General features: G+C 35.7%; 1 protein-coding gene across 2 annotated transcripts in view; it reads left to right on the top strand.

The window, feature by feature from the left end:
- The window catches only part of LOC150102964 (rho GTPase-activating protein 44-like), a 521,092-nt gene that overhangs the window by 96,411 nt on the left and 403,459 nt on the right, over positions 1–21,222 (top strand). For both annotated transcript variants that reach the window (XM_090397793.1, XM_090397795.1), the window contains exon 3: positions 6,981–7,057. In XM_090397793.1, the coding sequence (XP_090253919.1) occupies positions 6,981–7,057 (77 nt within the window). The remainder of the gene's footprint in view (positions 1–6,980; positions 7,058–21,222) is intronic.

Here is a 21,222-nt window from a genome sequence, read left to right as displayed (position 1 = left end):
TGGGCAAAGCAAATGTCAACAGTAGAATTGCCCAAGACCATGCAAAATGGAGGAAGAAGTGTACACGAGCACATTCTGCCTTAAAGGACAAATGCTAGGAAGAAAGAGTTTTCCGGTATTTTTTATGAAAAATGTATCTTTTTTTCCTTGAATATTTATTATTATTATTATTTTGGGCTACTCCATGGAGTCCTTAGACTCATCAAGGAGGCTTAAATATCATGCCAAGCACTATCCAACATTCGCACAGTATTTGTCATACTTAGCTTTGAATGCATTCACAGTTATGACACCCACAACAGACTCTGGCAACCCATTCCACTCATTTACCACTCTTACTTCAGGCTTAAGTACTGTTTCCTTTTAGCTGTAGGTTATCCAGCTTGAGCATAGATATTTGTGAATGTGTTATAGTCTTGAGATAAATTTCATTGTCCAGTGTGAGATCACTGATCTACTTATCAAAAGCCTGAAGTGGCTTGAAAAAGTTCCATTTCCATCTCTAGAGTAGTTTCTAGATCACGTTAAAATTTAAAAAAAAAACAAAAAAAAATAGAAAAAGAAATCTCAGCCTGTCTGTCTCTCTGTGTGTGTGTGTGGGGGGTTAAAATGGTAGAGAAATTGGGGAGCTAGGATGCAGAATTGAGTTGAAAATAACAGTATTCTCTGTGATGTGATGGTATCCACAGTAGTAATCTTCAAAATTACATTCTTGCACAATTTCCAGGAGGTACATTATTTTCCCTTGTTGTCTACCTTTTTGTCATGTATTGAAAAATTTCTTCAATGTAAGTCCTGTAAGATTCATTTATTATTATTATTATTATTATTATTATTTTCGGGCTACTCCAGGGAGTCCTTAGACTCATCGAGGGTGGCCCTAAACATCATGTCCACACAACTATACGACATTCTCAGAGTATCTATCATACCTTGCCTTGAACTCGCTCACTGTCAATAGCACCCACAACAGACTCTGGCAGCTTATTCCACTCATTTACCACTCTAAAAGTAAAGAACCCAGCTCTAACACCACTGCTAACCACACTCTTGCCCAGCTTCCATAGATGTCCCCTAGTTCTCCCACCACCAGTCCTGATCTCAAAAATATCCTCTGAATTAATCTTATAGAATCCTTTTAGCAATTTGAATGTCTCAATCATATCTCCCCTTTTCCGCCTATCAACCAGTTTCTGCAACCCCCAAATCTTCAACCTGTTCTCATATGGTTCATTCCATAGACCTGCTATCATCTTAGTCACTCGCCTCTGGATCCTTTCCACCTCCTCCCCATCAAGAAGGAACCGAGGTGACCCAAATCTGGGCACAGTAGTCAAGATGAGGTCTTATCAAGGCTCGGTACAGAGGTACAATAACTTGCTTGTCTCTGCTCGTTAAGGTATTTTTCAACAACCAAGTGAGTTGATGAGCTGATTTAGCTACTTTCGCAATGTGCCCCCTAAACTTCATCTCCCTATCCACCAACACTCCCAAGTCCTTGGTCTCATCAATCTCTTGGAGTACAGTTCCACCCATGTGGTATACTGCTGCTAATCTTTTCACCCCAAAATGCATAACCTTACATTTTGTCACATTAAATTGACATCCCTTCTCCTTAGCCCAGAACTCCAATCTTAGTCATCCTGTAAGACTTTGACATCTTCTGCATTCACTATCGCCCTCCCCAACTTTGCATCATCAGCGAACAAATGAACTGTTCCACTTAGATCCTTCCCTATATCGTTAATGAACAGATTAAACAGCAGTGGTCCAAGAACAGAACCCTACGTCACCCCACTAGTCACAGGCTGTCGTTTGGACTCCACTCCTGAATAAACCACTCTTTGATATCTCTCCATCAACCACCCTCCTATTCATCTCACCAACCCTATATCCATTCCCATATGTTGTAGTTTACGGATTAGAATTCCATGTGGTATCCTGTCAAATGCCTTTGCCAGGTCCAGCAGTATCACTGTAAACCCATTTCCCTTATCCAGTTCAGCTGTCACCTTGTTATAAAACTTGAGCAAGTTACTCAGGCATGATCTACCCTTTACAAAGCTATGCTGTCCCCTGTACAGTATCTCATTTTCATCAATCCATTCCTGTATTTTTCTCTTGACTACTTTCTCCAAGACCTTGACAATAACTCCTGATATGCTGATTGGTCGGTAATTTGCAACCATAGTCTTGGATCCTCCTTTATGCAGTGAAACTATTTTCCCCTCTTTCCACACCTTCGGGACTAAACCAGACCCGAGACTCAGATTAAACATGGTCAAGGGCACTGATAATTCCTTAGTCGCTTCACGCAAGACCTGTGCCGGTATACCATCCAATCCCACAGATGTATTCACATTAAGGTTCTGTAATAGACTATTCATCTCCACTTCATTCATCACAATTCCCGTATAAACTAATAGCTCCTTCATTTTTTCAATGTCACCACCTGGATGATATACTTTTGCAAAGTGCACGCTCAGTAACTCCACTATATCGACTGGTTCAGTGACCTCCTTTCCATCGTCATTCCTTAAAATCATTTTGCCATGTACAGTTTTTTTCTTGCTTGCAGCATATTGAAAGAACTGTTTGGGATTCTCTTTTGCTTGCATAGCTAGTTTCCTTTCATAATCGGCTTTTGCTGTTTTTACCACACTCGTTACCCTTCTGGCCTGCACTTTATACCGTTCATGTGCCTGCAGGTCACCCCTTTCTTTAAATTCCCTCCACAGTTGTTTCTTTTTTTTGCAGTTCAAGCTTAATGGTGTTATTCATCCATTTAACCCCTACTTGTTTTACTATTCGGACACTAGGTATACAATCAGCCATAACCGCCTGTAAATGCTCCTTGACTACTTCCCATGCTCTATCGACGTCCAGCCCTTGCAGTTGTACATGCCATGGCACTGATCCAAGCAATCTCCTAAACTTGTTATACTTGCCAGCACGGTTATTCCACATATACCCTGTCTTAATCAAAAATTCCACACCTTTAGCCACCTCCCAGGTCAAGACCTTATGATCACTCTCACCAATAGGTGGCAACATGGTCATATTCATTACAGTCAAATTGTGAGATGCTATTACCAGGTCAAGCACTCTCACACCCCTAGTATTTTCAATTACATGCTGTCTGAGATAGTTATCCCTTAATAATTGAATAAAATCCATTTCCTTCCTCACATGTGTCCTCTCCTCCTTCCAATCAATTTTACCATAATTAAAATCCCCCATAATAATTACCCTCCTTCCACTCATTTAATCAATTTGTTTATGCATACTATCTCCACCATCTATTCCATCACCTGGTCTATAGCAGCACCAACTGTATATTTTATTCTGCCAGTCTCAATCTCACACCAAATAGCCTCAAATGAGCTCCTTTCACTATCCTGCAATACAACTTCAATTCTCCTTGGCTGCAGTTCATCAGCTATCATCAATAACACCCCTACCCCCCATTTTATTCTCTCTGTCCCTCCTAAACACACTATAACCTACACATTCTATCCCACTAACTATATCATCTTTCGTCAGCCATGTTTCACTAATGCCAATAACCTGTGGCCAGGAAGAGCCAGTCAATGCCAAAAATTCTTCCTTCTTGTTCCTAATACTCCTGGCATTAGTATACATGAAATGCAGTGATCCCTTTGTCCCACCCCTATCTTGATGCTTTATTCTAAATGTCCCATTCCCAATTTTTGTCCTTAGTGCTGGCTCAATTACATTATATACATTTTTACACTCAACTGTCTCACTGATGTCTGCATATCCACTCCCCGCCCCCCATCCTTGGTAGTTCTAGTTTCCCTGGTTCTGCACATCCATTTTCACTTCATTCAGCAACACTTTTTCCAGTCTTCGCACACCAAGTCCATTCAAATGTAGGCCATCCATCTTGTATAAGTCCTTTCGCCCATCAAACTCATTCCACACCACATTGTCTTCATAACCTGCGCATAATGTCATTTGCGATTATGGCCCTCCTTCTAAACTCCTCTCTGTCATACCGCGGCAACAGACTCACCATTCTAACTCTGTCACTCTTTTCTTTTGCTACCTTTAACAGTACTTTCAAGTCCTCTCTCATAAAAAATTTATCACCTTTCGATTCATTCATACCCGCCACAATTATTAATTCTTTCACCCTCTGTTTTTGCACTCCAATACTCTCACTTACATCCTTAAATTTCGCACCCGGTAAGTACGATTTAGTTACACTCCCATCTATCACTCCTCTTAATAACGAGTCACCATACAACACTCTTTCCTTCCATTAATAATTCCACCAATAATTTCCATTATTTAGTAACTTATGTTTCTGTTATATCCTCTATTTTCCATCTGTCAGCTATGCTTTGTATCTGTCATTTTGTAAAATGTTCTTCCACCTAGTTACTAAGTAAATTATATTTGACACCAAATTATATTCTAGTTTCAATCCTCTTACTAAAGTAAGGAAATAAAGTTTGTGCATTAAGTATCCTCATTCTTAGGCTATAAGCATATAGAATCTGTTGACTTTACATTGGTTTCCTTACTTGTTGCTTTGTATGTTATCCCTGATGATGTCTCTCTCTGACTAAGACAAAATATAGGATACCTTAAACTTGTGTTTAATTATTTCTTTGTGCTATATTTATTCCATTAAACCCAATAATGAGCTTAAAGTAACACACAAATTTAAATACTTGCCTGGAATATTCCAGTGAATAGCCTTGACATACCTGTTTAACTAGTCTTGCAATTAGGTGACTCCCAAAGAGTAGAAAGCGAATAAAATTGTTCCACTTTACAAAGTGAATGATAAGATGAACTACAAATTATAGAACAGTCTCTCTGTCTGTCTGTCTCTGTGTGTGTGTGTGTGTGTGTGTGGGTGGGTGGATTGAAAATAACAGTATTCTCTGTGATGTGATGACCAGCATGGGTTTGTTAAGGGAAGTTTGTTTTAGCAGTCTTCTTTTGTACTGTAGCATGACTAATGCGCCAGGGAGTGGCATTATATATACCACTGTGGTATATTTGCAAATACCTTTCACTAGATAGCCACACAACAAGTTTGTTACTAAATTGGAATTGATGGAGTTAAACAAAAAATGAGTGTGTTATGTAGGCGATTGGCTATCAGGTATCGGCAAGTTGGGTATGGGGAAGCACCATACCAAAAAGTGGAAAATCACTAGTGGTGTGCCTCATGTCTGTTCTGAGCCCATTATTGTTTAATTGTTATATTAACAATATTGGGGCTATAGCATGACTAATGCACCAGGGAGTGGCATTATATATACCACTGTGGTATATTTGCAAATACCTTTCACTAGATAGCCACACAACAAGTTTGTTACTAAATTGGAATTGATGGAGTTAAACAAAAAAATGAGTGTGTTATGTAGGTGATTGGCTATCAGGTGTCGGCAAGTTGGGTATGGGGAAGTACCATACCAAAAAGTGGAAAATCACTAGTGGTGTGCCTCATGTCTGTTCTGAGCCCATTATTGTTTAATTGTTATATTAACAATATTGGGGCTGGCTTAAATGGAGATAGATAGCTATTTGCACATGATGCATAGTCAAGGAGAACTATAAGAAGTATAGCAGATGTGGTATTATGAGAGGATCTGAATAGGTATCAGTAGTCCAGTGAGTGAAGCTACCAGGTTAAGTGTCACACAGTATAAGATTTTGAATGTAATCAAAGGTGGATGTAGAATATACAATTATTGGGAAAATTTGGAAAGTTGTGGTGAAGATGGAAGACCTGGGAGTGAATCTGGACAGGATTCACTCCCAGGTCCCATTCTTTGACCAACAGGTCACAGGTTCAAATCCCACTGTGTGCAAGGATGTTTGTGATTGCTTTACCTTGTGTACTGCTATAACCTTTGATATGTCGCAGTATGACTTTTGCTTTCCTTGCACCATAAATCATCATCACAGTTTAAGGAGATAACAATGCTACATTTGTAAGAGCTAACTGTGGACTGTTGAAACTTTCATTTTAATTAAGAGGTGTGAACTCTGTATTTTTAATTTTGCCTGAAAGTACTCATCAAATACTGAGATATGCATTAATTATTTCTTTACATTGCTAAATTAAAAGGTTTATTAGTTTATTATCAGTTTAGTACCTTTTCTTCATTGATATTGTTTATATTGTCAGAGAATACAAGTGCAGTCATTTAAATTACAGATGCCTTGAAATGTATACCCAAGTGAAAAAAAAACTTTCAACAACAACAAGTGCAGTCATTGCCTACTTTTGGTTTGAAACTTATTTTTTAATACCTTTGCTTTTATTCATTTTTCCCATCCTGCTGACTTATTAGTAGCCTCAGATGATTGAAAATCATGTACCTTACTGTGTATTGATTTTTCAAAGCTAATATGCAGATGTTTTTTTGTGATCATGAATTAGAATTCACTAATGCATGATGCTATTCATTACATTTATTAAAAAGTATTAATTCATTAAAACTTATTTCATAAACATTTATTTCTCCAGGTTTTATGATATAGTTTGCTCTCGCTATAGCAAATTTCTAGGGACAACAGGAATAGTTTTATAACCTTTTATAACCTGGATGGCTTGCATAGTGAATTTCCTTTAATATAATATGAGATTTTAGGTGAGACTTTAGTAGTTTGTTATTCACTTTTGTTATAATGTTGTTTGCTAAGAGCCTTCTCTGCTAGCATTCAACTGGATTCTTTAAAGTGCAAAAAATCATAGGAGTCTGGAATTCTTGAAGTGTCATAGCTGGAGTTATACAATGATGTACTGTATATGCATTTGCTTAATTTCAAAATATTAAGAATATATCCTTATAATTTTTTTGTTGCATATCAGAGCAGAAAACTTTGCTTTTGTTTTAAAAAAATGCCCATAAATTACATTAACTAATTTTATTGTAATTTAGCAAATGCTGTAATAACTCTCAAATTATTGCTGATTGTTTGTTTATTTACAGAAAAAAACTCCAGAAATTCTCCTTGCACAGTCCATGCAAGAATGTGGTGTAGATCTAGGTGATGGTTCCATTTTAGGGTAACTTAATTTTTGTGTTTTGTCTGCTAATTATTTTAGTGTTAAATTCTAGCATCCCCTATACTTCTAGGGGATGCTAGAATTCAGTGAAAGATGTCCAATTTAGTTTGAAAACTATATGCATCTTTGTAGTTCATACTATCATTGTATTCATAACTTCTGGCAACATATTTGAATCACTCACTCACTCACTTTCTCACCTTATTTTTTACTTCCTATCTGACTGCATTCTTCCTGAGTTTCGATGATCCCCTCATTCTTTCTCCTTCTAAAGTCCATTAAAAAATTACCCCTCCTGTATTTTATCTATGCTGTAAAATTTCTTCTCTTCATCTATTTATATATCTTGATCACATTCCTCCTTTTCTGTCTACTAATCAGTCTTTATAATTTCAGTGTTCTTAACTATCCTTAGCTACATTCTAGAGTCCTGATATTATCTTACTATGTTGTCTGCCTAAGCATTTTATCCAAGGTTTCCGATTTCCTTGAAAATCTGGCAACCAAATCTTATTTTCTATATCCTATTCCATTTTCCTTTTCATGTATTATAATCAGTGGTCTGTCATGGCCAAGTAACTTGCCATGCTTAAAACTTGATTACTGCTATGATAGGGCAGTTAATTCTATCTTCTATTTTGTCTGCTGTCTTGCATATATTCTTCTGGCTGTTTGCTTGTCTGTGGGTTGAAAAACTCAAATTTTCATGAGAAAAACCCTGTCACCTCTGTATGAGGCCATTCAACTTGCCATCGTTTGAAAAGCACTGATAATGGTTCTTAATATCCTGTATGGGATTTAAACCCAGATCTTTTCAACTAAATGACACCATCAATATGGACTGAGCTATGGAGAGCGCCTTGTTTTATTTTTATGATAGTCTTGCACACATAACATAACTTATATATTATGGATGGACATAAAGTTGGGCAAAAGAAGAAATTTATTAATGTTACATTTGAAAACCTGCAGGTCATATTTTTTAGGAAACATACAAGAAGGGATGCTCTAAAAGACAGAAGTTAAGAGATTGAATGAAGAGGAAGGAAATTTTTTTTTTAGTCTGTTTTTAATTCGACTGGGTTATTGCCAAAACAAATGTTGAGAGAATTACTGATGCCAATTCCAGTGACTTGACCTTTGGAAACATCTGACGAAAATGCAGAAACTTGGTATTTGTGAAATAGAATGGAGTGAGTTGGGATGAGATGGATCACTAATGAGTCATTAATTAACTTATCAAGAATTTTGAAGGCCCTCTTAAGTACATTTTTATGATAATCCTGTACATGAAAGGTTCATCCTACACAAGTAATAAACATGAATTGAAAGTTGAAAAGAGGAAGAAGAAACTTGCCAACATGATAACATTGGATTTGAAGACTTGTTGGTTGTACTCTACTCTTTAGGAGGTGAGAATGTCTGCTGTCATGATAACCTTTAATGGTATAACTACAGCACAGAGAAATATGAAAGAGAGTGAAATAAATTGGTGAGAGACTGGTCATTAATCATTCTTTCTTCTCTAATGAACTAAGTTTTAGGGATTCTATCCCAAATGTGAGAATGATATACACTAGTTGAATGGAAATGTCCTTTGTATCAAGTTAATAGCTGATCAGAGGTAAAGTTACGAGTCATTATTCTCCTCGATAATTCAAGGATGTTTATTTGAATTAGCCTAAAAAGAGAAATCTTATCTTTACAGTGATTTGGTAGTGATTGTTGAAAGTAAGACTGGAGGAAAAGTTTTTTTTTGTGTGTGTGTGTGGTTGGGTGTGTGAAAAATAAGATTTGAGATTTATTTCTAGGTACTTATATGGCTTATACATGCAGAAAAAATATAGACTTTTATTTAAAAAAACTAAAAAAAATTATTTCAATAGTGTAATATGGACTTTGATAGGAAGAAAGAGTGGCAACCACATTCAAAACATGAATCATAAGAATGATGTTATGTGACTCATTCTTATGATTATTATTTTGAATGTAGTTGCCGGGCTTTCTTCCTGAGATACCTGTTATGTTGGATGAAATATATCTGAGTTTTTAAATAAAATTCTGTATTTTTTTCTACATGTGAAAGCCATATAAGTATCTAGAAATATGTTTAGTATAAACACATTTGAGGGAACATGTGTACTAAACATGTTTCTAGAGAAACATGTTTTACACTATCCCAAATGAAAGATTAAGACAATGAAGTATGAAAGACTAAAGCTAAATTTAATTTCAATCTGTCCTAGTTGTGAGAACAGCATTCAGTGGTTGAACAGATTTCTGTAGAGTTAAGTGTGTATGAAGTTGAGATTATCCTAAATTAACACAATATACTATACAACAAATGTGAGAACAAAATGAAAGACTAATGACTGTTGCTGTAGTCCAGAGGTAAATTAATGCTTGGAGTGAAAGAGACATCACTTTTGATGCCAGAAAGGTGATATTTGGGGTCTGTTTATGTTAAGAAAGATTGGAGTTATAGTTTTCTGCAAAAAAATATATATCTTTTCTTGTTAGAAAAGGTTTTTCAGTTTATTTATTTATTTTAGCCAAACAATTTTTTTTTTTTTTAAATTGTTTGGCTAGTAATAAAGAGTTTCAGAAATCCAGCAAAGAATGGTTTAGATATTAGAATTTAGAGTTGTAAAAACAAAATACGTATTCTAGATGCTTGGTTGATTTGTGCACAGGTTGTTAAATGAGTGAGAAGAGTGCAGTGTTTTGTTATGACTAAGTTGTGGATTTGTAATTAACTGGAGAGAGAGACAGAGGCATTGATATTCAGAATTGGAAGACAGTAGGTAAAGAAATGAACTCTCTGGTTCCATGTTACATATGATGGATTTTTATTCTCCAACTTTGCAGCTAACGCTTCAATATCATAAGACAAGCAGGCCACCAAGTTCCAAAAGTCAAAAGACAGATCTAGAGGATGGTTGCTTACTTAATAATCATTTGTGTGAAACATGATGGATTCCTTAGAGATATCAAGAATATGAATGATTTGGCAGGATTCTTATTGGTTACTAAATGCAGCTAAGGCTTATATAACAAGAAATTCACAATCATTAATGAAGTCATAGTAGCAAAACCAGAAAATAATCCTGATGTATAGACAACCTGATAAGGAAATTGAAATCTGTAATAAATCCAAGAATAAACATCATCAGCATACAACACTAACAGATGATCTTCTGTTAGTGTTGGACCATCAAAAATTTATTTACAATTCACAGCACCAATAGTGAATACAGTTTATGAATTTCATTGAAGAAAACTAAAACATGGCATTCTGAGGTGAGTATCTGACCCTGTTAATTAAAATACTAATTGAAAACCAAACTCTGAGTAAGTAACCTATTCAATATTTATGATGTGATATAACATTTGATATATATAATAAATTACATCATTTTCTAACAGTCTGTGGTACTGTAAGATGAATGACAAAAGGCAAAACAAGAATGAATTTTTAAAAAGTCATGGCATTACTAACAATATTATGTTTCATAAAGTTGGACAGAGAGGAAAAAAATATCATAATAGAATCCAAGCAGATGAAATGACAGAGGAGACAAACTTATGCAGTTTTGTGAAGAAAATTGCCTTGTGATAACTAACACAATGTTTAAACAATATCCAAGCAGAATTTACACCTGGAAGAGTCCAGGAAACCCAACTAGAAACCAAATCGATTTCTAAATCTGTCCTTTATCATGATGTAGTCAATTTCGTTTCTTGTTGGGTCTCCTGGACTCTTCTAGATGTAAAAAGCAAAGACATATCCTGGAGCAGACATCAACTTGGATAATAATCTAGTAGTGGTAACAGCAAGATTAAAATTAAAAAACATAAAAAAGAACAAGGCAAGTCCAAAATATGACACCAATATTCTTAAAGAAGGCAGTATAAAGGATAAATTTGCATCTGAATTCAATAAAAACATGAATAATATACTTGGTAATATAAGTGTAACAAAGGAAACAGCTCAACAGAACTGGGATGCATTCAGAACAAACATCAAAAAAGGTATTACCTAAGATAAACAGAACTGAAAGGAAACTGGGATGACTAAGGAAATACTCAATATGATGGAAGAAAGGAGAACAGTGAAGAAGAAACCAGATTATAAGAGAGTGAACAAAGTCATAAAAAAGAATGCAGGAAAGCAAAGCAAGCCTGATATACAGATAAATGCAGAGAGATAGAAGAACTGGCTAATGCACACAAAGAAAGAGACTTATATAACAAGGTAGATGAACTAACATATAAGAAAAGGAAAAACATGGGGAGTAATATCTTAAAATCACAAAATGGTAAACCTATCACTAATAAGGAGGAAATACTAGGAAGATGGCAAGAATACACAGAGCAACTATATGAAAAAAAAAAAAAAAACATAACACAAACAATCTAGATCAGCGTTTCTCAACCTTTCTAAGCCCAAGGACCAGTAAAATGCCTAAAACAATTCTACGGACCACTAAGTTATGTAATTTTTTAAATGTATGTGGGGATTACCAACATTTACATATACATAAACATTTACAAATACATATGGAAACATAATTAAGTTGGAAGTAAATGATTAAAAGTGTATAATCACTGAACAAATCAGTTTTCGATTTGCTGTGGGCAAATGAATGGGTATGTCAGCGCCGTCCCGCTGAGACCCCCATTCATCTCCCCACAGCAACTTTTATATTTTATATGTTATCCCAATTCATCTGCCCACATTCATTAAGCTCACCCCACAACAACATTTTTAGCCCCGTTGGTACCATGGGCAATGGGGAATGTCAGCGCCATCCCGCTGAGACCTTCATTCATCTGTCCACAACGACGTTTATCTTTTATCCCCATTCATCTACCCACAGCAACTTTTATATGTTATCCCCATTTATCTGCCCGCACTCGTTAAGCTCGCCCTCAACAACTTTTTTAGTGCCGTTGGTACCGTGGGCAAATGAAGGGAGAATGTCAGCACTGTCCCACTGAGACCTTCATTCATCTGCCCACAATGATATTTATTTTTAAACCCCCATTCATCTTCCCACAGCAACTTTTATATTTTATATGTTATCCCCATTCATCTAACCATACTCATGAAGCCCCACAACGATTTTTATCTTCACTCACTCTTTGATTCGACCTGCGACATGTAAATTCTTCCATTCGCTAAGTGCATTCTGAGACGAGGGGAAAATGTTATTCTTATCTTACTTCATTAATCATAAAATACAAACTTGACATCCATGGATTCCATCATGGATGACATCTCTCTTGTCCTGTCCAACTGTCCAAACCATCCCCTGCATACACCCAAAAATTTCACTCAGAATATTCCAAAGCCATTAATGCCCCCCCCCCCATCCACACACACACACACAAAAAAAAACAGACTTCCAGCTGATATGAATTGCCTTATTTCCCTGACGAGTTTTCCATCACCAGCAAAATAATTTAAGACATCCTGTTATATGAGGTCATTCCCGATATCTATAAACAGTCCAATGCACGATGTCAGTTGCAAAGTGCCATCCAGGTGGTCGGGTGCATTTTCCCACTCGCGACCATATGCCGTATATACTGTATGCATGTGATTTGTACTATCGTGCTATGATGGTGGTTTTAATTATGTCCATCCTGTTTTATCGAGAGGCACGACAGTGGTGATTGTAAATCTGACAGATAGAATAATCGTGTAGTGGTTTTATTTATATCCATCCTGTGTGCTGCTTGTATTCATTACGTTGTGATGTGTGTTTCTGTACAATCCATGACCATCGAATTGTACAGAATTCGATGGTCATGCATGCGACAGATTCGGTGTGTTCGGCTGCATATTCCTGCAAGCGACCGTACGAGATATGGGACTTCGCTAAACAAGACATGGGCAGCTATCCTCCTCACCAGCAGAGCTGAGCCTCACCGTGATGTCACTTTGCGTAACTTTCATTTCATTCCCGATTTTGTACAATTTTGGAAATGGATTAATTCCAAAAGCAGTAACGAGAATAATCGGAAACTGTAATCCAAATAAATAATATGATGTAATTACTTTTAATGCGATGGTTCAGTTTCTCAGCCTTTGCAGAATTGCTGGATATCTGGCTCAATATTGGTTAACTTCAGTCGAAGGTCATCACACACACTAAGATCATTTCTGTATTTTGTTTTTATTTGAAGGAGGAATGAAAATCCTTTCTCATGAAGATAGGTTGTAGAAAACTGCTTGACGATTTTCAGTGCTGCTTCAGATAATTTGGGAAATTCACTTTTCACTGAAGGCGAGATCCAAAATCGACCCAAACCAAGATCACATAGTTGCATTTTAAGTCCAATGTCACTTGAAAGCTCAATTAGCTGAATTCTTTTTTCAATAAGGAAAGGTCGTTCTCATGACTATAAGCCTGAAATGGATCTTGAATCCACAGAAATTTCTTATAAAAGTTATTCGGAAAATATGTTTCAAAATTTCAGATTTTTTAGGTGGTCACAAACCCTTTCCAGAAACTCAGAATCAACAAAAATATCATTTTCCACTGAAAAGGATTCCAATGTAGGAAAAGGTACATATTGTCTGTCTTCTACATAATTAATCCATAAAACCAGTTTTTTTCTCGAATGCCTTTATTTTGTTGTAGGCATCAAGAACAGTTAAAGAATTTCCCTGACGGGAGAGATTTAGTTCATTTAATTTCAAAAAAAATGTCTGAAAGATAGGATAGTGTTGATAACCATGCTTCGTCAACAAGGGGTGATGCAAAATCAGAATTACATTCATATACAAATAATAAAACTTCGTATCTTAATTGACATAACCTTGTTAGTTCTTTGACCCTGGAAAGCCAGTGAATTTCAGAGTGAAGCAAAAGTTGTCTATATTCATTGCAGTTGTCTCGTTTCTTTGCATGGAGGGTGGTTGAACCATGGAATGCATTGCCTGATGGAGTGGTGAGAGCGAGAACGGTCAGTGAGTTCAAGGAGTGGTATGATAGACTGTGTTTCTTAGGGGGAGGACCTCCCCTCGATGAGTCTTGATCGACTTTGTGTTTCTTAGGAAGGACCTCCCACGATGAGTCTTTTGACTCCATGGAGACGTGAATAATAATAATAATAATAATAATTTCATCGGAGAGTACTGCAAATAACCTATTATTAATGGTAGAGCTTTAATAATATTAACTAGCTTTACAGCGTTGTATAGCACAGTTTTAGATTCTGGTGGCATTCCTTTGGAGACTAATGCTTCCCTATGTATGAAACAATGTACCCAATTCATATCCGGAGCTACTTCCTTGACCATAGAAACAACCCCATGATGCCTGCCTATAAGGGTGCGAGCTCCATCCGAACAGTAGCCTATACATTTTTCCCACTGAATCCCTTTGTGTATTATGTAATTATTGAGTGTGTGAAATATTTCTTCTCCAGTTGTTCGGGATGGCAAAGTTCTACAAAACAGAATATCATCATGAATGTTGTTATCATGTGCATATCTTACATAGTATATTAACTGTGCATCATTTGTTACATGTAGTCTCGTCTATTTGTAACGCATAATAAGGGCCTCTTCTTAATTCTTTCGATTAACTGAGATTCTACATCACCTACCATATCATTAATTCTGCGACCGACAGTGTCATTTGAAAGAGGAATCAAATCAACATCTTTTAGTAACTTGTTGCCAAGTATAGTTTTTACCACATATTATAAAATATGTGGTAAAAACTATGCTTGGCAACAAGTTATTTGTTGCAAAGCATAGTTTTTTTGGTAAAATTTGGTAGCAAATTTTCCCCTATAGAATGAGGTTTGCTTGTTTTCGCTATATGCAAACTTAAGGGATAGGTTGCTTCCAGTGCCTTGCTATTAATGGAACCCATGGCCAAAACTATATCTTTCCCATGATTTAATGTCCCTAAGAGTTGCAGAAAAATTCATTTGGCTTATTTTTCACATCACAATGTTTAGTTTCTATGTGTCGTCGGAGTTTTGCAGGTTTCATGCACTCGTTCGACAACACTTCATAACACAAAACACATTGAGGTTTCTGTTCACTTTCATCTCCACACCAAGTAAACCCGAATTCCAAATATGCACTGTTATATATCTTACTGTATCTTTTCTTTGAACTGCTTCTTTCTTCTACTTTAATAGTATCAGATTTACTCACCATTACAAAATGTGTATCACAATTAGGGTTAGCATCACCTATTTTATTTGCTCTTCTTTTCAAAGTCTTCTTTTCTAAGCCACTTTTCCATTATTAAAAAACGTTTCTGAAAAATATATAAATACTGGGGTTAACTGAGGACACACTTGGTTCAAGTATCATTTAGCACTTCTGAAGGTATACTGAGCCTTGGTTGAAGGAGGAAAACCTTCAGTGATAAAAATCAATAAACAAGCAATTGGTGAAATTGGGATAACACATGTTCACTTGAAATCTGATAAAACAGCAAATGAAGGTGGAAGCAATAAAACTATGCTGTTGTTCACTGCACCCCTCTTATTATTTGTTATTCTGCCGCTACAAATTATTGTAGTGCCAGAATGATGAGTAATAAAAGAGGGGTGAAGTGAAGAACAATATAGTTTTATTGCTTCCATCTTTGAACATTCTGACGCTACTTGTTGTTGTTTTTTTTTGTCTCCATTTGATATCAATAATATTTATTTACTTATTCAATTTTAATTTGTTTGGTTAATTAAAAAATATATATTTATTTAATTAATTTAAGTCTGCCTTCAGACCACCTGTGGTCTGCAGACCACAGGTTGAGAAACACCTATCTAGATGGTTCTGATATTCTTGCTAGTGAAGTACATAATGCAATAAAGGGATTAAAAGACAAGAAAGCAGTAGAAAGCAATGAAATCACAGCAGAAATGTTAAAAGCTGTCAAAGATATGGGTATAAATGCTTTGACAGTAGTATGCAACCAAATTTACAACACAGGATATCTCCCAAAAGACCTGAGACACTCTATCTTCATACCCATTCCAAAACAGCAGAATGCTACGGAATGCTCAGAGTATTGAACAATTAGCATCATGAATCATGTTGCTAAAATGCTGATAAAAATATTCTGCAAAGAAATAAAAGAAAATTCAACTGGAAAATAGGTGAAAATCAATTTTGATTCAAAGAAAAAAATGGAACAGGAGACAGTATTTTCACTCTAAGAACAATAATAGAAAGATATCTAGAAAAAAATAGAGACATTTATATATGCTTTGTAGATTACACCAAAGCTTTTGATTCAGTCATACCATATTGTTATGTCGTTGCTTTCTCTATATTTTACTGATTTATATCTTCCTATTCTATCTTTCAATCGCTAATCTACTTCTTCAGATATCGGGCCTAATATACTTACATCTAGGATTGTTTCCTCTTCGGATACTGGCAAATTTATATTATGCTGTGCCAGCCAGTATCCTATAGCAGAAAAGATCCTTGCTCAGGGAGACAACACTAGATTCTGAGGCGTTCTTACACAACGATTTATTTTTACACGGCCGTATAGATTCAGACTGCAGTCGTGACTTAAATCTATAATTATACTCTTTCTAATTCCTTCCCGCCAAAATAGGTTCTATTTTTATAAGTGGTAAATCGGAATTGTAGTTAGGCATGACTCAGGTTTAGGTAAATAAAACATGTTTATTGGAATATCAAAGCAAAATACACTAAAGAAATTCATACATTAAATTTTTGTTTGAATGCTAAATAAGGGAGCTCGAGTTAAGAGATTAACATACTCTAAATTATATCAAAGGTTATAAAGCATGTAATACACAGTAACTGGAAAATGGGATAGATTGCAATTGGTATGTTAAGTTAAAATTCCGTTCTACAAGCTATTCATAAGATGACATGACAAACATTCTAATGTTATTCAGTTGCTATAAATCTACAATCCTAATCTCATTATGTTAATTCCACATACAACACAAAAGATCTCTTCTAAACAATTCTTCTTATTCTCAAAAGGAGGCTAACTATTTAATTAATCTGTCCACAAAGTTCTTTAGAATAATGTTCATAATTTACATTCAGAAATAATTTTCTCTCTTCTAAAGAATTCTAAACACATAATAGAGTAATTCTACTTTACCGAACTTTTTCCCGACTTCATTCAGAACCACGTGTACGTCTGGTTACCTCTTGCTTATTGGCTGTCCTTACGGCAGCGTAGGGGCTACACTATTTTCATAATTACTGCCGATCACGGACTCGATTTTCGCATCTCAGGAAACATCTCTATTCCTTTCGATGGGACTTCTCTGCAAGGGCTCGATTCTGCTAGGCTGGAAATTTCACCTTCAGCTTTGCGTGGAATCCTACAGCATTCTCAGGAAAAAGAAAACTCGCCGTCCGACATCATAGCACTGATGCTTCATCCCCCTCACTCGAACCACCGACTAACTTCCGAACCAGGAACCAGGAAAACGAATAGACAAGAGGGGGGGCTGATATGGTGCTCATCCCCTTATATTCTTCGATCGAGCGCCCCCTTTTTGGAGTCCCTTTTGCACACAACCTATATCTTTTCTCCCCTTGGGTTCATCCCTTTGCTGTTATGCTCTTGTATTCACAGAATTCGCGTCGACATACCTTCTGCATAAGCTACTGCCTCCAGCGTTACGCTAGACACATGTAGTTGCATACCTTCTATGAATTGTTACTTTAATACCTATCTGGTGACTCATAATCATTCTATACAGCTTAAGTGAGGCTTAAAATAAGTTAAATTATTCCTCTTTTAAGACATTCTCTAATTTGATCTTAATATGATCACAATAGATTAAATACATGGTACATAAAATTAATGCAATTTTATACATATGTGAAGAAGTTTAACTTTAATTTCAGCTTATGTGCAGGTATTTCTCTTTGTCTGTGTAGTTTAGTATGTTAGATTCTGAATGAATGATTTCTTTGCAAGATTCCTTCATTCAGGATCTAACAATATGAAACTGATCAAGTGCGTTAGTAACATCAGAATAGTTGGAAAAGGATATAAGGTTGTTAACAAATCTATACTGGGAACAAACAGCAGCAATAAGAGTTGACAATGTGATGTCTAAAGAATTTACAATCCAAAGAGGTGTGCGACAAGGATGTATACTATCCCCAATACTGTTTAGTGTATATACTGAAGAAATATACAAGGAAGTTGAAAACATAAATGGAGTATCGAAAGGAGGAAGGAACATAAACAATTTAAGATATGCTGATGATACAGTTCTATTGGCAGAAATTAAAAAGATCTAGAAAATCTAATCAATAAAGTAAGGGTTATGAGTGAGGATTACAGTTTGCTTTTTAATCCCAAGAAAACCCAGACCATGGCAATAACCAGGAAAAAGACAACATAAAATTGATATCGAAATAGATGACATGCCTCTTCAGCAAGTAGACAAATATATGTATCTCCTCACCTAAATAACAGAAGATGGAAGAAACACAAGAGAAATAAAAAGAAAAATTGAAATAGCTGGAGAGAAATTCAACACAATGAAAAATGTTCTAACATCCTGGAGATTTCAGCATAAAAATGAGGATAAGGTTGACAAAATGCTATATATGGTCAGTACTTTTGTATGGGCCTGAGATAGACAATATTAAAGGAAGCAAAAGATAAAATTAAAGCTTTTGAGATGTGGATTTTAAGAAGAATTATGAAGGTCATAGACTCAGAAGAAAATGAATGTAGAAGTTCTACAACTGATTGGAGAAAAAAGAAGTCTTCTTAAAACTATCAAAAGAAGAAAGGCCAAATACTTCAGACATTTGCTAAGACATGACAGCCTACAAAAAGTGGTGTTGAAAGGAATGATGGAGGGAACGAGGAATGCAAAGAATTACTTGGTGCAGCAATCTTAAGAACTTGACATATCTGACGTATGAGGAATGTGCAAGGGAGGCACAGAAACAAAGTTGGTGAAGAGACATGGTAGTCAACCTCCTGGACGGAGATGACATATGATGATGAGATGAAATGAAATTTTTTTAGAGGAGTTACAGAATGTACAAGAATGGATAGAATACAAAAATGATGAAATAAGGAATGAATTACAAATATGTGCAATAAATGATAAAATAATTACAAGAGTATATAATTGAGGCAGCAAAAGACATTAAAAACTTGAAATGTGAAATGGTATCTGAAATAGAATATTCGACCAAAAATGCTCAAATATAGAAGTATAAAAGTTTTGCAGTGGCTACACTGAATAATTCAGAGAGCCTGGTCAAATTCCAGATGATTGGAGTAGCTCTCATGGTTCCCATCTATAAAAAAGAAAAAAGAAATAAAGCTTAATGTGAAAATTGCAGAGGAATTTCTCTGTTAATTGTTCAAGCTGAGAATTATGCAAGAATTCTTGAAAAAAGGCTGATAAAATTTGTGGAAGAGAAACTTGAAAAGCAAGCTGGATTCAGGCCAAATAAAAATTGTCAAGATATGATTAACACCATGTTCCAACATAAAAATGTGCACCAATCATATGGAAAGAACTTGCAAGAAATTAAAAAAAGAAGTCTCGTTGACTATGCTATTGTTGATAGTAATGTTTTCTCGCCGTTCAAAACAAGAGTTTAAAATACAGAGGATTTGAAATAAGAAGTGAAAACTATTTAGTTTTGAGTAGGATAAAACTGAATTTCATACTGAAAACAGACTGTGCAAGAAAGTTATAAAATTTATCAAGGTGGGGCAGCTTTCAGAGGTGAATTGAAGACTCAGGTATTCCAACATTATTCAAGAACAAATGAAAGCAGTTGAACACAAGAACCAAACCTTGGAGATTCAGTGGAAATACCTTGAAGAAAACATTGATCGATTCAGCCATAGATGCAGTTTGTAATTATTTGTAACAAGAGAAAAATCAGAACTCTGTGACCAACTCAGGAAGTTAAAGAGGCAGTCAATGAAAAGAAGAAAGCATAGTGAGAGTACCTGGCAAGTAAGTCAGCTTGTGCTCTGAGAGAATACAGAGAAAATTTTACGAAAGCAAACTGTGTTAAACTAGCTAAACAGAAGTCACGGGAAGACTTAATAGGAACATAGGAAATAAATATCACAAAGATGGCCAAATATTCTGAAGACTATTGAAAAAGCTTGGTTATGGAGGAAAGGAATCAGATATGATGAAGGTGACATGATGACTAAAGGTAAAGATATTCTCTTATCGATCTAGAGTAATTACTTTGAGCGTTTGCTAAATGAAGAAGCAATTACAGCACAGTGGTATAATCATTCAAGAGGAATGCAATCTGAAGTATATTTCCATACTTCAGGTAAAAAATGCTATGAAAAACCTCAGATGGGTAAATATAGCTGAAGTTTATATGTTTGAAATATTCAAATATATAAACTTCAGCTATATTCAAATATAGAGATGTAAAAGTTTTACATTGCATAATTCAGAAAGCCTGATCAGATGGTCAAATTCTAGATGATTGATGTAGCTCTCATAGTGCTGTCCATAAACTGGGAAATAAAACTAAACATGGGAATTGCAGAAGAATTTCCTCACTAAGTGTTCCTGATAAGATTTATTCAAGTATACTTGAGAAAAGACTAAGAAAAATTGTGGAAGGGATGCATGGAGAGGAACATATTGGTTTTTGGCCAAATGGTGGTTGTCAGGATCAGATTTTCACTTTAAGACAGTTGAGAAACCATGGGAATATAACAAGGATCTGTATTTAAGTTTTGTAGATCTACATATACCAGCCACTGAATTAGAAACTTTTATTTCATACTGTGTTGAACTTCCTTTATGCCAATGCCGATCCTCTTCACTTCCCTGCACCTAGTTTGGTGAGATACAGTTTGAGTACAGCCTTCATTCAATGCTTCAGTAAATTGCTGCACATAGAAGTTCTGTTTGTGCATACAAGCCTTCTCAGTCGACAGGGATCTTGTTCCTAACAGATTATCTTAGGATCATGGTTATTCCTCTTAGACAAGCAGTGTGGTTAAGCACCTGGGATATCTCGCCTTTTCAGAAACCTGTCACCTCTGCTGTTTTCAAAATTGTGGCTCCAGCTGGATGGGCATCCTTTATTGAACTCTGAAAGATGCTTATTTTTCCTTGTAATCAACACTATTGATGATTACTAACAGCAGCATTTGTAAATA

The sequence above is a fragment of the Typopeltis vanoorti genome, chromosome 9 (assembly GCF_054136105.1).
Source record: "Typopeltis vanoorti isolate ZY-2024b chromosome 9, IOZ_Tvanoo_1.0, whole genome shotgun sequence".
NCBI classification, from domain to species: domain Eukaryota; kingdom Metazoa; phylum Arthropoda; class Arachnida; order Uropygi; family Thelyphonidae; genus Typopeltis; species Typopeltis vanoorti.
This window is presented reverse-complemented; position numbering and strand designations above follow the sequence as displayed.